The sequence below is a fragment of the Vanrija albida genome, assembly GCF_041260175.1.
Source record: "Vanrija albida strain AlHP1 chromosome Unknown contig_5, whole genome shotgun sequence".
NCBI lineage: Eukaryota > Fungi > Basidiomycota > Tremellomycetes > Trichosporonales > Trichosporonaceae > Vanrija > Vanrija albida.
In genome coordinates this window covers 1,315,088-1,328,956 of record NW_027191424.1, presented here as the reverse complement: position 1 = coordinate 1,328,956, position 13,869 = coordinate 1,315,088, and the positions used below count along the sequence as shown (strand labels likewise).

The window sequence follows — 13,869 nt, the reverse complement described above, 5'->3', positions numbered from 1 at the left end:
GATTCGCCGACGCCGCTGCACGCTGCAAGCTGCCTGCTGCACACCGCCCGCCGCCGCCACAAAGGAAGGCAAGAGGCGTGGTGGAGGTAAAGTGGGGGGCACAACTGGCAGCTCGTTGTTGACGCGTGAATTCGACGCGTCAATATCGCCCTTGCCCTTGCCTTGTGCGCCGCCGCCCAAACTCAACATCAACCACCCCACCCCACCCATGTCCGCATTCCCAGGCCGCAACGCAAGACGACCGGCGCCGGCCCAGCGCCCAGCCCTCACAGACGAGCAGCGCACAGAGGTGCGCGAGGCGTTCGAGCTGTTCGATACCGACAACGACGGGTTCGTCGACTTTCACGAGCTCAAGGTCGCCATGCGCGCCCTCGGCTTCAACCTCCGCAAGCCGGAGGTGCTCAAGCTGCTGCGCGACCACGACCGCGGGGACGGGCTCATGAACCTGGCGGATTTTGAGAAGATCAGTGAGTGAGCGTTGGGGGGGGGGTAGATGGCGTCGGGCGGGACAGAGGCGGAGGCAAGCGGAGGGGTGGTGGCGTCACCTCTTTCGGGGTGGGCGGGCGGGCGGCGTCTTGCTCGCGCCGCAGCGAGGGTGGGGGTGCGATACATCTGCGAGGTTGCTGGTGGGGCCGGCGAGCCCACCTCCGAGTGCCCAGTCCGGGGGAAGGCGAGGAAGACGAGGAAGACAGCCGCACGGGCCGCGCTGACACAACCTCCCTCCCAGTGACGGAAAAGATCCTCGCCCGCGACCCCATGGAGGAGCTGCGGCGCGCCTTCTCCCTGTTCGACGACGACAACACGGGCAAGATCAGCCTCAAGAACCTCCGCCGCGTGGCCAAGGAGCTCGGCGAGCACCTGGGCGATGAGGAGCTGTGAGTTGTCGTTATAATGTGCAACTGACACGCACAGCCAAGCTATGATTGAAGAGTTTGACATGGACGGCGACGGAGAGATCAGCCAGGAGGAGTTTATCGCCATCATGCTCGACGGCGAGTAGATGCGTACCTCGACGACGCGCGCCTCGACCCCCACCACCCACGCCCCCCTCCCCGCTGCACACGCCTAGCAGCACATGTATATCATGACAATTACTGTAATTTCTAGATGACAGTCTGGTTACTCGATGACCTCTTCCACCGCGGGCTCCTCGTCGGGGTACCGCGGACGCGTTGATTCAATGTCGTCGACAAACGAATCGTACGCCCACTCGACCGCGTCTGCCGCCCAGTAAAAGTCGCAGTGCTCGCTCTTGTCGAGCTTGGTCACCTTGTGTACCCTCACGTCCGTCTCCTTGGTCTTGAGGCGCTCGAGGAGCGGCTCGGCGAGGACGAGGTAGTCGCGGCCACCATAGTAGATGGACAGTGGCGGGAAGCGCTCGTCATACCACCGCTCCAACGTGTCATCCAGCGTGCACTTTCTGTCGGCGAACCCGCCCTTGCCGCACCACCAGAAGATGGAGGCCGACGACACGGGCGTGGGGGTGAAGCGGAACATTTTTGTCTTGCGCCGCTTGAGCCAGTTGGTGTCTGTCCACGAGAAGAGGAAGGCAAACATGATGTAGCCCATGGTCGCAAAGATCTGCGCGGGGCAGTAGTCGTACGCGTAGCGCATGAGCGGTATAAAGTCGAGGACACCAAAGAAGCGCTTCCACGTGTGCCATTCAAGTCTGTTGAGCGTCGTGAACGGGAAGCCGTGCGTCAGAGGCCCGGCGTACACGGCGGGCGCGAGCGCGATAAAGACGGAGAGCTTCTTGCCAAGGTTGGGGACCATGCCAAGCGAGAGGGAGATGAAGGTCAGACCGTTGCCCTGCGAGTGGCCGATAAAGGCAATCTTCTCGTAGCCAGTCTCGCGGCACACATGCTCCACCATGGCTGGGAGATCGTACATGGCAAGGTCGCGGATGGTCCAGTCTGGGGAGTCAGCCAGGGCCCCACGGATCGGCTCCACCTCCCCACAATCGCGCACTTACCCCAGAAACGCGGGCCTGACCGCGAGTAGCTCCGGTGGCCCATGTCGAAGATGCCGCGCGTGTTGCCAAGGTAAACCTGGTAGCCCTTCTGCTTTGCGAGCCAGAACGCGAGCGAGCGGTCCTCGGATGTGATAAACGAACCAGACGACTGGAACAGGCCGTGGAGGATGAGGACGGGGAAGCCGCCGCGCCCGTCGGCGCGGGGGCGCGCCTCGGGGTCAATGACGCGGTGCATCCTGGGACCAAGTTAGCCACTTATACACCAAGCTGGTCGTGTACCCACCTGAGCAGAAACCCGTCCTCGGTCTCGACCGTCTGGTTCTCAATGTCCATGCCAACCTTGCGCGCATAGTCCTGCGGCTCCTTGGACACCTTGCGGTCCGCCTTGCGCCAGTGCTTTGCGTCGTCCCACACGTACTTTGCCTCGCGCTCAAAGCGGAGGAACTTGGGGACGGCGTACAAGGCCTCGGCGGCAAACGCCCACGCGACAACGCCCATGAGGAACACGGTCGAGAGGCCCATGGAGATGGCCTGGTTGACGCAGAGCCACAGGTACTCCCACCATGACAGCGGCTTGTGCGGTGGAGGCGAGTAGGTGCTGAGCGAGGTCGGGGGGAAGGTGGGGCGGAGGAGGTGCTGGGACGGGGTGCCGACGCGGTCGATGAAGATTCTGCGCAGAATGCTGCGGTTCGAGCCGTCGCTTGCTGCTGAAGGCGGGCGCGACGCGAGCGGGCCCTTGGTCACACGAACCGGCGTGGGTGCTAGCAGCGGGACAGACTCGTCGGCGCCTGCCACACCGTTGCCGTCGACATTGTCGAGCTCAAACTCTGGGGTGCGCGCCTCGTTGACGCGCGTGATGCGCGTCTGGCTAAAGGTGCGTGTCGCCACCATGCGCTTGACGAATGTGCGTGATGTGGGCGTGACGGTAGTGGATGTGGTGGTAGTATAGTTTGTCGTCGTGTTGCGGCGAACGGCGTGGGCTCGTCGCTGGGGTGTGGGGTCGAGCGAGCTGGAGCCCGAGTGGGTGATGGAGACTGTGCGGTGCTGCTCGCGTTGCTCCACCAGCGTCGCTCCAAACGCGTCGAGGTGGTCGTCTGCGCTGTAGTCTGAGGGGCTGGACGGTGCGGAGAAGGTTGCGCGTAGTCTTGGCCTTGTGACGAGCTGCTTGCGTGCGAGTTCGTCTGATTGCTGGGGAGTGTGTACAGTGATTGTTGGGACAAGAGTTGCAGTTACGCTCATGTCAACAAGACTTGCAAGGCGACGCGCAGCAGGAGCACAAAGTCGGGAATGGCGCCAGCAAAGTGAGACACGTGACGATCCTGAAGGGTGGTGGGTGGGTGGGCCGCGGGGCTGGGCGCTGGCCAGGGACGGGGCCGGGGCGGGCAGGTGGCTGAGGGAAGGTGCGCGGGGCGACGGCAGCGGCGGCGGCGCACAGACGGGCAGCGATGGGACGATGGTGGGTAGAGTGATGTGCGCGAGTTGGACACAGCCAGGCCAGCGTGGGCAGCGGCGGCCGGTGAGCACAGCGTGGACGAGTGTGATCGCGACCGGGGGGGAGGGGAGGGAGGGTTTGTTGCTAATTGCAGTGGGCTGGGCTGGGCAGAGCAGAGAGAGAGAGAGAGCACGCTCAGAGGTCAAATCTTGAAAGAGTCGTGTGCTCGTCGTCGTCGGTGCCAACAGGGCGAGTGCGTTCGTGCCGGGCCTGGCCTGGGCTTGAGCGAGCTGGAATCTGGCAACAAGAGCGATGCTCTGCGCGCGCAGTTGTGCAAGGCAAGAGTAAGAATGTACAATGCATCAAGTGTGTTTGGATGGATTTCATGGGAAGTTGGTTGCGGCGCGGCGGCGGCGGCGGCAGCAGCAGCAGCAGTGACACCAACGACTCCGCGAGGGGCAAAAGTGTAGAGTGAGCTGTGACGACGACAAGGTGACGCCTGGCTGGCTGGCTGGCTGTAAACAACGCCGCGCGCGGTGGGAAACTGGCTCGATCAGGGCGGGCGAGGGACCGGAGCTGCCGACGAGCGGAACGTAACTCTACAACAAGCAGCAGCAGCAGCAGCGCAACTCACATCTGCCCATGCCACGAGTAGGCTTGCGGCGTTTGACCTCGCCAGGCGTGGGAGTGAATGCATCAAGGAGACTGCATTCACGCCCGCGGGATTCATCGTGGCGGCGCCAACGAGCCGTTCGTGACTGCTTGCCCGCCAGCCATCACCCCTGCGAGGGTTGGGCCGACCCTCGAGGCTGAACTGCAAGCTGCAGCGGTCGCTCAACATCCAGCACATGGCGTCCAGGGGAGATCTCATACAGCCTCCTGGCCGCCAGATTGAACATCGAACCGTCCGTGTCGCGGGGCAGGCGATCAGCCCTGCGGAGGCCCACACCACACCACCTCCCCTCCTCGTAGACAGCCTCAGTGCACACCTAACAATCCCAGACTCTCCGACATCGGCGACTCGTCGTGCCCTCGACACCGCCCAGTGTGCTGAATTTGAAGACTTTGATGGTTGGGCGCCCGTAGTCATTACTGCGGCGGTCCTCAGTGTATCGTTTGGCCGCGCGCCCGCCGCGATCGAGAGGCCTCGGCCCGCTCGCGGAGCGTATATCTATCCACCGCAGCCACCAGCGACCGCCATACCCCAATGGACGACGCCACAGTACTGGCCCGGTACGACGCGTCTCTCGCGTGCGTCCTGTCGCAGCGCGGCCTCGAGCCCCTCGTGCGCGACACGCCGCTCACCGACGGCGCGCGCCTCGCGCTCGCGGGCGCCGCGTTCGCCGCGTTCCTCGACGCCATCCCCGACCTCTTGGGCGACATGACGCTCGTCAAGATGTTCCTCGCCGAGGCGTTCGAGTCGAGCGGCGCGCTGCTCGAGCGCGCACGCGAGCTCGTGGGCGTGCACTTGACCTTTAGGGTGGGCTTTGAGGGGGCAGGTTAGGGCTGACGGCAGGTCGTCACCCTCGAGCAGTTGCTCCGCGCACCTGTGGGCGAGTAGCCCGAGCGGCTGGGAAACGGACAAGGACTCATGGACAGACAATGCGCCAAGGACACAGGGAATATGTAGGACAGCAGGACATAGGACATGCAGGCGGTGGTGCAGTGCCACAGCAGTGGGGATAGGCCCGCGCTGCCACATTCAATCCTGCACGCCTACGGTCAGTGGCAAAAGGGCCCCGCATTCCCACATGTCACACCAAAGTCAACACACCGCCCACCATCTCGCCTTGCATCAACCCCATCACCATGTCCCTCCCGCCGCAGTACGCCATACCCCGGCGGGACAGGTCGCCGACGTCGTCCCCGCCCCCCGTCCCGCCCAAGCACCAGCCGGGCGGGCCGCACACGCCGGCGCGGGGGCTGTCAGCGCCGCTCGAGCCCGCCGCGCCGATGTACACCGCGACCCTTCCGCCCCAAGCGGTGGGGTGGGCGCCGTCCGCGTCCGCGTCTCCGACACCGCGGAGACCGATTCAGTCGGCGGCCACACCGCAGAGAGGACTGCACGCGCTGGCCAACTCGCCGCACGCTGCGTCGACGGGGTACGCGAGCCCGCGGGACGCGCGGTCGGCGTCGACCCCGGCGGCGGAGCGCCACGCCGCTAGAGACGCTGCCCAGCCTTCCCCGGATGTCCCACCACCCGTGCCGCCGCCTCCTGCACGTCCACCGTCGTCCACGTCCTCTGTGTACAGCACCGACGCGCGCGCGCCCACGACTCCGAGGAAGCGCTTCGTCGTGAAAGGCGCCAGGCCTTCCTCGCCCCGGACGGTCGCGTCGCCAGGCCGGAGAGCGGCCGAGTCTCGGAGAGTAAGGGAGAGACCAGCGCGCGCCGAGCGACCTGCGCTGTCCACGACCCTCGAGTTCGTCCTCGCCCCGCTGCGCCTGCTGCTCGCCCCACTGCAGGCCGTGCTGAGCCCGGTGCTGTGGCACCTCGTCAACCTCGCGATTCTGGTCACGCTCGCCGCTGCGCTGCTGTACCTCGCTATCTCGTACGTGCGGGGAATGCTGCTGTCGCTCGTGTCGCCCGGCGACGCGTCGCTGCCAACTACCGTCGCCCTCCTCCCGCTGCGGCTCATCGCGACGCCGGCGTGCCTGGTCACCAACATCCTCTGCCCGCTGTCGCTCCTCAGCACGGGCATCACGCCCAACGCGACGGCCAAGCCGTTCTGGCGCCTCTTCTCGCAGCCTATCGAGGTCGACGTGGCCGCCGTCTCGCGCGAGCTGAGCAAGGAGGTGCGCAATGCCAAGGATATCTTCGACAGCCTGCAGGCGCTGGGAGATGGGCGCATGACCGAGGGCCTGGGCCATGTCAAGTGGGTATCGGTGGGGGCTTTGCTGACGGCAGGATTCATGAGCTCGGCATTGCGATCCAGACGGGCTCGACGCTGAGCGATAGGCTGATCATTGGCCAGGAGCTGATCGACGTGGGTGGCGATTAACACTCGTATGTGGGCGCTGCTGACACTCGCAGCTGGCCGACCTCGCGAGCGAGATCACCGACGAGGTCGTCATGATCAACACGATGAGCGTGTCCATCTTCAGCTGGCTGTTCTGGGAGGTGGGTACCGGCTGCAGCTCAACCCAGCTAACGTCTCAGTTCTCCCACCTGACCCAGCTCCTCGCCCTGCCACCAAAAGACCGGCCCAGCCCGGCCGTCCTCTCGTCCCGCCTCGACTCGCTCATCAACCGCCTCGACAAGGACCTCGACCGGCTGTTCATGAAGGTGGCCACGGCAATACCCATCGCGACGCAGGGCACCGAGATGGGCTGGCAGCTGCTGCACCATCTCTCGGGCATCAAATCCGACCTGACGGCCGAGCGCGACCGCTACCCCGGGTGGCAGAAGGCGCTCGACATCTCGCGCCACTTCTTCACGGGCGGCGACCCGTCCAAGCTGACGCGCATCTCGCGCGACCTCGAGCTGACGCGCACGACCATCTCGGGGATCGACGAGACGCGGTCCGGACTCGAGCGCGTGCGCATCGACCTGATTGCGTTCCGCGACCAGGTGCGGGCGTTCTCCGGGTCCGTCATGGGCCTGCACCTCGGCGCGTCCGAGTCGATCGGGCTGGGCCCAGAGCAGGAGATGAGCATTCTGACCGGGGTGGTGGGCGAGCTCGGCGTGGCCGTGGGCCGGGCCAAGCGGCGCCCGGCCGAGCGCGAGCCGGCCATCGAGGGGCCGTAGGGGCGTGGGTTGTATCTGTAGCCTAGAGCGTATGGAATGTCTTGCCAATGTCCTTGCATCCAACTACAACGGCGCCCTGGCTCAGAGAGTGAGGGCAGCAGCGCCAACGACAGCGACGACAGCGGCGGCCACCTGGCCAGCCGAGACGGAGACGCGGCCCGCGCCGGCCTTCTTAGATGCCGACGCCGACGCGCTCGCGTTGCCCGCGGACGTCGCGCTCTTAGTGATGGGGATGACGGTGGGGGTCGAGAGGACGAGGGACGGCGCCGAGGGGTCGGCGGTGACCTTGGCCGTGGGGACGGCTGCGCGTCAGTCCGTCGTCTTTAAGTGGGCTCACTCGCCGCGTCGTCCCCGCCCCGCGTGCCGGCCGTCGTGCCCGCGGCGGGGGAGTGCACGTGGGCCGTGGTCTCGGGCTCGTCCTCGGCGGACGAAGCGGCGCTCGAGGCAGCAGGGTGCGAGTGGCCCGCCTCGCTGCTCGCTGCGCTGCTGGGCGGGGCAGAGGGCGAGGCCGACGCGGAGGAGGAGGCCGCGCCGGTCGTCCCGGCGCCGGTGGAGGCCGGCGTCTCGCTCCCACCCGGGGCGGAGGAGGCGGACTGCGCGGCGGCTGCCGAGGCGACGACGAGGGCGAGGAGGGCGGAGCGCATGGTCGTGCTTTGGGTCTGGGGTCTGTCTCTGGGATACCTGCTGCGAATTATATCACCTGCCGCAGGAGCCATCACGCCGGCTGACGACAACGGGCAGACGCGGAGCGATAGCGACCTGTGGCGGCGGCGGCGCGGCGACTTGGGCGGAGGCGGCGCCGCAGCCACGCCCCGGCGACAGGGCGGGAGGCGCTGAGGCGGGCGGGCAAGACTGCGGATCAAACGCGCAAGTGCGTACGTGCGTGCAGATTGCTCTGCCGATCGGTCCCAGCGACAGGCCAGGGGAACAGGTTCGCGGGCAGGCCGGACGCACGCACGCCGAGCTGTCGCCCGCCCGCCGCCGGGCAACGTCCCCTCGAGCACGCCACACCGCGTACCGGCTGCGAGAGGAGCCTCGGGTGCGAAGCGGAGGGATGCGCCGAGCCCAGGCGGCGAGGGCAGGCGGGTGCTAGTAAGGCGCATACACACAGTGGCATGTTGCACACACAGTCACACACAGTGGCATGATGCATGTGGCATCCATGCATGCACCTCATGGGGAGTGTGGCGTCCCGCCGTCCTCGCTCCTCGCAGCGCTACACCGCTCCCCAAGTCTCCCCAAGTCTCCAGCACCCCCCAGCACTCTCCCCTTCACTCCCCCAGCGCACAGCGCACACCGCGCCAAGCTCCGCGGCGGCCCCCCCCCCCGCCGCCGCCGCGCACGCTCATACACCACCCGACCCCCGCACTTTCATCCGCGTCTATGGTGCAGTGGTAGCATTTCCGTTTTGGGTGAAGCCGTGCTAGCTGATTACGGGAGGTCCTGGGTTCAAACCCCAGTGGACGCCTCTTTTGGCGCGGCGTGCACGTATGCAGGGGCGAAAGTGAGGGTACTATGGGGAGATGACGAATGGGAGGGGCGAAGGGGGGTGAGTATGCCGATTTGGTGGCGGTGCCCCGCACTTCTCGCGCCTTGCCTCGACCAGCTCCTTGCTTCTGCCACCTTTTACGACGTGCGACCTGCAGCTCGCAGTGGACGCACGGCGCGGTCAGTTGCTGCTGCACGCTGCCACTCACGCCGTGGCGAACCCCCCGTCCCAGTCCACACGGCTCTCCAAGCCTCGGCACTCGCCCCCTTGCGCCCCGGCCCCCGCCCCCCCATACCAATGCGTTCATGCAACCCGAGATTAATGCACTTTTAACCCCTCTACACTACACCCCCTCGAGCGGCCCGACCACCGACTGCACCTTGGTGAGCACCTCCTTCCACTCGCCCTCGCGCTCCGACAGCCATGTGATGGCGCCGCCCGCGCCAATGCTCAGCTGGTCGCCCTCGAGCACCATCGTGCGGATAACCACGCTCAGGTCGGCGCTGCCGCACAGCGAAATGTACCCCAGCGCGCCAGAGTAGATGCCGCGCGGGTAGTGCTCCTCAAAGTCGTCGAGCAGCTGCACCGAACGCAGCTTGGGCGCGCCCGTCATCGATCCCGGCGGGAAGCAGCGCTTGACCGCCTCGACCGCGCCAATCTGCGGCGCGAGCGTCCCGCGCACCGTCGTCACCAGGTTGTGGACGCCGTACGACTCGAGCGCGATCAGCTGCGGCACCTTGACGGTAGACGGCACGCAGCACGATAACAAGTCGGAGCGGATGAGGTCGACAATCTGGGGTCAGCGATGCGACTCCCCCAGTCACTCACCATGAGGTTCTCGGCCCGCTCCTTGAGATCCTCGCTCAGCTCCTTGCCTCTGCGCTCGTCCTCGTACTCGGCCTCGGCGACGCACGCCGCGCTGCCCTTGTCGGTACCGCCACAGCCCCGGCCGGGGACACAGACGCACTGCCCTGGCTGCACTCGGCGTGCGGTGCCCTTGATAGGGCGCATCTCAATCACGTCGCCGATGATCTGAAGGAACCGCTCAGGCGACGAGGAGAGAACGTGCAGTCCGCGGCCCTTGGGCGTTGGGATCCCAGGGAAGGAAATGAACGTCGAGTAGTATGCCGGGTTGAAGCGGCGCAAGCGGAGGTATGTCGCGTACTTGTCCGACTCTGGCGGAAGCGTGGCAACAAACGACATGGTCTGGTTCAGCTCGTAGCTCTCGCCCTCGCGAATGGCCTCGCGGCAGGCGTCGATGCGCGACATGTGCGTCTCGCCTGGGATACGCGGGCGGAACTGGGGGAATGCAGGTGTAGGGGTGGTGAGCGACGGCTGGGGGGAGGACGAGAGCGCGGCCTCGGCTTTGGCGATGAACGCATCAGCCGACGCTGCCGAGACGCCAAACTCGACGCCGTTCGAGTGGAGCCAGTCGAGCATGTCTGCGCCGGTCGGAGATCCAGAGTCGGCAATGACGGCGCGGGCGACCCACTCGCCGTCCTCCTTGCGCTCGAGGACCTTGTCAGACCACGACCAGACGGCATCCACACGCTCGACAATGGCCTGCGGCGGACGACGGTAGCCTGCCAGGCTCTCCTCCTTCATCTCGTAGGTGAACCATCCGACCCAGCCGCCGCGGAAGCCTCCAGCCTCGCCATCGACCTTTTCGGCGAGCGCCGACTGGCCGGCGTTGAACCATGACCAGAAGGTCTCCCCGCCAGGGAGCACGAGCGAGGCCATGGGCACCTCGGGGTTGGCAGGGGTGTACAGGTGTACTGTCCGTGTGGCCAGGGCGTACGTGATGACAAAGGTCGGCGCGGTGAGCGACGTCGTGGTGGGGCGTGATGGCTGTGGGTGTGAGCTGGGTACCTACTAGTGCCAACTCACGCTCTTGCCATCCAGCCAGATCTCACCAACACGGCCCTGCTCCGTCCGCACGACGCGCTCGTAGATCTCGCTCGTCTTGCGCTCCTTGCCGAGGTCTCCGAAGCGGCGTTCCGCGAGCTGTAACCTGGCCTTCTCGCGCACAGGATTGAGGCCGGGGACCGGCGACGTCGAGCGCGTAGGAGCTGCCGACGCGGCAACGCGATACGTGCACGCCGACACAATCTGCTTCTCGAGGCGAGGGTAGACTGGGGGCCGGTGGTGGAACTCGTGTACCTTGTCGAGGAAGGCCTGCAGGAGGCTGTTGCCGCGTGTCGACGAGATGGACTCTGGGTGGTACTGGACACCCCAGAGCGGAAAGTCCTTGTGGGCCAGGCCCTGGATGGTGGGCTCGCTCCCGTTCTGCGGGTCAGACCACGCCGTCACCTGGAGCTCGGCGGGGACGGTCGCCGGGTCAATCGCGAGACTGTTGTACACGACGGCATCGAAGCCGCTGTTGGCCTCGGCCGGCCAGATGGGGGACGCAAACGGCCCGAGGGGCGGGGACACGGGGACGACGCGGACGACATGGCCGTGTGTGATCCTTGGCGTGTTCATGATCTGCAGTGTGAGTGACTGAGCCGTGGCGCAGACCAACCTTGCCGCCGAACGCGACGCCCAAAGCTTGGTGGCCGAGGCAGACGCCGAGGATGGGGACCGGGTGCTCGCGGAGCAGCTCGAGCGCGAAGCCAATGTCCTGGAGAGGATCAGCGACAGCCTTGCAACGTATCACTCACCGCTGGGTGGTCCGGTCGCCCGGGACCGGGCGAGAGGATCACGCAGTCGGTGTTGGGGATGACCTCGCGGCGAAAGGTGGGCCTGGGGTGTCAGCCCGATGCGGCCGGAACAAGACGCCGACATACCAGTCATACTTGTCGGCCTTGATAACGACGACCTTGCGGAGGACCTCGCTGTCCGAGTAGAGCTGGGTGAAGAGGATGAGGAGGTTGTTTGTGTCTGCCAGGGGCGTGAGCGCGCGATGGGGGAAGGAGGGGGGGGGGGGTGCGATGGCCGAGAGGGCACACCTGCCAAGCCGCCCGCCGACTTACACGAGTCGTAGTAGTCGATGATGACTGTACGGGGGAGAGGGGGGAGCATGTCGCGTCGTTCTACCAGACTGTGCAGAGTCCAGCGTGTTGTCGAGACGCGGCGATGCGACAAAGTGGATGACGTCTAGGAGTGTGCTTGGAAAAATCCAGCACTGACAAAGTCGCTCGGCACCCGCCCGCGGCGGGATCCGACGAGCCGCGCCGCGCCGGCGCGGAGACCCCGCATTGGCCAACTTTGACCTGCACTCGACCGCGACTTTCCAACGACGACGACGGCATTTCCAACAGCAACAAGCTGCTCGCTTTCATAACAGCGACGCCGCGACGGCCCCATGCCCCACGACGACGAAGCCATGGCTGCCGTGTTCGCCGACAAGGCGGTCCTCCGCAAGGGCATGCTGCGGACTCTGCGCGCGCTCACCGACGAGCAGCTCGCCGAGCAGTGTGGGTCCTACCGTCGAGCCCTCTGACCCCAGCCGCGGCCGTGTTCAACGTGCTTCAGCAGCAAAAGTTCTACCGCGAGGCGCGCACCGTCGGGTGCTACCTCTCGATGCAGCGCGGCGAGCTGCGCACCGGCGCGATCGTCAAGGACCTGCTGCAGTGTGCGTTGTGATGCCGCGGCGCCGCTGACCGACGCAGCCAACAAGGCGCTGTTCACGCCGTACCTCCCCCCTGCGGCGGCACAGGCCGAGGTGGAAACCCCGCGCATGGACATGCTGCGCCTGTACTCGCCCGCCGACCTCGCCGCGTGCCCGCTCGACAGGTGGGGCATCCTCGACCCGGGCACTGCGCGCCGCGACGCAGGCCACGAGGGCGAGCGGCGCGAGGACGGTGAGTGTGCCCCGCCGCCACCATCTGACGCACAGTCAACGACGAGGCGGCGCCCCCGCTCGACGTCATCCTCGTGCCCGGCGTGGCGTTTGATGCAGCGTGCAACCGCGTGAGTTGGGGCCTGAGGGCACAGCTGACGGAAGCTGGGCCGAGGCAAGGCCTACTACGACCGCTTCCTCGCGTCGTACGCGTCGACAAAGGGCAAGCCGCTGATGAGTGAGTTGAGCGAGGAGCACCGCTGACGCCAGTCGCGCTCGCGCTCGCGCCGCAGCTCATCGACCAGCCCGTCCCCGTCACCGAGAGCGACTTTACTCTCGACGGCGTCGTCTCGCCGTCGGGGCTGGTGTGGCGCGACGGCGCGCAGAGGTAGATCTGCGCCGAGATCAGAAGCTGCCGAGGGGGGCAGGCACAATGCATGGTGACACACTCAATGTTATCTCGTTGTGGATGTTGGGGCTGAGTCGAGATCTGTAGCAGGCGGCCACGACCAGCTGTTGAAACGAGCGCTCCGACACAAACCTCGTCGGCTGAGCCACGCTGAGACACGTCAAGCCCCCGCGAACCTTTGCATTGTCGGCGCCGACGGCTTGGCGGCGTGCAGCCCGCCGCGTGCGTCATGTTGGCGGCTGACTGTGCTGCGGGCGGCGCTGCCGCGGGAAGCAACAGAATGCGAGCCCATTCACCATTGAGGCCGGTGTCCCGGAGCTGCGCGCTGTCCCGGAGCTGTGGCGCAGTGAATCACAATACATGTCTGCGGGAACCTTGACCTTCTGGCGCTGGAAGTGAATAGCCAGCCTCGGCGGGCGGTGAAACAAGGCCAGCCTCTGCAGCTACCAACATGGGCGAGGATCACCAAGGTCGCCTCGCTCGGTCGCCCGCCGCGCCGTGACCTGGGGATTTCATGACGCCGACGCCAGCAGCGGGCAGAGAACGGGCAAGCCGCAGCGGCCGTTTCAGAGACCGGCCGGCCGTTGAGCGCTCGCCGCTGCAGGGTCGCGGCCTGCGCAGGATAAGGACCGTCGCCACCTCTGAACTTTATCGCTCGCCCTTGTTTGTTTGTCTGCTTGCAAGTCGCGTCGCGCGTCGCCTGCAATTATTCTCGTCTGTGTGGACTTTGCACATGCGGCCAGAACACGTCCGCCGCACGGCCATGTCCCCTGCTACATCCTGTAGGGATGTTCTTTGTCCTTTGCGAATGGCTCAGGAACAAGGCGACAGAGAAAACGGAGGCTTGGAGGCGGTGGCGCCGGCCTGGACGGCGAATACAGCGAATCCACCTGGCGCCGCTGCTCCGTCCGGCCTTGGTGCATCGGTGCATTGTATTCTGGATAGTGGTATCAGGGCCGTGGGCGGTCACATTGGCTTGCTGGGGCTTGCTGGGCTCGCTGTGCCACCTGGACAATGGCTGAGAGGCCGACCCTTGAGCAT

General features: G+C 66.0%; 7 protein-coding genes and 1 non-coding gene across 8 annotated transcripts; 5 read left to right on the top strand and 3 right to left on the bottom strand.

The window, feature by feature from the left end:
* Positions 1–208: 208 nt before the first annotated feature.
* CDC31 (Calcium-binding component of the spindle pole body (SPB) half-bridge) lies at positions 209–1,000 on the top strand (the record flags this gene model as incomplete). Its single annotated transcript, XM_069355089.1, has 3 exons — positions 209–467; positions 728–875; positions 913–1,000. 3 exons carry the CDS (start codon positions 209–211, stop codon positions 998–1,000), a joined length of 495 nt encoding a protein of 164 aa, XP_069207160.1.
* A 119-nt stretch (positions 1,001–1,119) lies between these two features.
* Positions 1,120–2,863, bottom strand: Q8F55_006632 (uncharacterized protein; the record flags this gene model as incomplete). The annotated part of the gene is made up of 3 exons (XM_069355088.1): positions 1,120–1,913; positions 1,973–2,208; positions 2,256–2,863. The coding sequence occupies 3 exons, from the start codon at positions 2,861–2,863 to the stop codon at positions 1,120–1,122; spliced, it is 1,638 nt and encodes a 545-aa protein (XP_069207159.1).
* A 1,748-nt stretch (positions 2,864–4,611) lies between these two features.
* On the top strand, positions 4,612–4,965 carry Q8F55_006631 (uncharacterized protein; the record flags this gene model as incomplete). Its single annotated transcript, XM_069355087.1, has 2 exons — positions 4,612–4,884; positions 4,921–4,965. 2 exons carry the CDS (start codon positions 4,612–4,614, stop codon positions 4,963–4,965), a joined length of 318 nt encoding a protein of 105 aa, XP_069207158.1.
* A 248-nt stretch (positions 4,966–5,213) lies between these two features.
* On the top strand, positions 5,214–7,149 carry Q8F55_006630 (uncharacterized protein; the record flags this gene model as incomplete). Its single annotated transcript, XM_069355086.1, has 4 exons — positions 5,214–6,277; positions 6,310–6,388; positions 6,436–6,522; positions 6,562–7,149. 4 exons carry the CDS (start codon positions 5,214–5,216, stop codon positions 7,147–7,149), a joined length of 1,818 nt encoding a protein of 605 aa, XP_069207157.1.
* An 81-nt stretch (positions 7,150–7,230) lies between these two features.
* On the bottom strand, positions 7,231–7,793 carry Q8F55_006629 (uncharacterized protein; the record flags this gene model as incomplete). The annotated part of the gene is made up of 2 exons (XM_069355085.1): positions 7,231–7,451; positions 7,487–7,793. The coding sequence occupies 2 exons, from the start codon at positions 7,791–7,793 to the stop codon at positions 7,231–7,233; spliced, it is 528 nt and encodes a 175-aa protein (XP_069207156.1).
* Positions 7,794–8,526: 733 nt separating this feature from the next.
* On the top strand, positions 8,527–8,617 carry Q8F55_006628. Its single transcript has one exon. It is a non-coding gene; the product is annotated as a tRNA-Pro (tRNA).
* Positions 8,618–8,981: 364 nt separating this feature from the next.
* ABZ1 (para-aminobenzoate synthase, (PABA)) lies at positions 8,982–11,659 on the bottom strand (the record flags this gene model as incomplete). Its single annotated transcript, XM_069355084.1, has 7 exons — positions 8,982–9,431; positions 9,467–10,486; positions 10,526–11,122; positions 11,160–11,258; positions 11,299–11,380; positions 11,425–11,518; positions 11,611–11,659. 7 exons carry the CDS (start codon positions 11,657–11,659, stop codon positions 8,982–8,984), a joined length of 2,391 nt encoding a protein of 796 aa, XP_069207155.1.
* A 283-nt stretch (positions 11,660–11,942) lies between these two features.
* Positions 11,943–12,811, top strand: Q8F55_006626 (uncharacterized protein; the record flags this gene model as incomplete). Its single annotated transcript, XM_069355083.1, has 6 exons — positions 11,943–12,054; positions 12,087–12,212; positions 12,250–12,441; positions 12,477–12,550; positions 12,585–12,657; positions 12,690–12,811. 6 exons carry the CDS (start codon positions 11,943–11,945, stop codon positions 12,809–12,811), a joined length of 699 nt encoding a protein of 232 aa, XP_069207154.1.
* Positions 12,812–13,869: the final 1,058 nt, after the last annotated feature.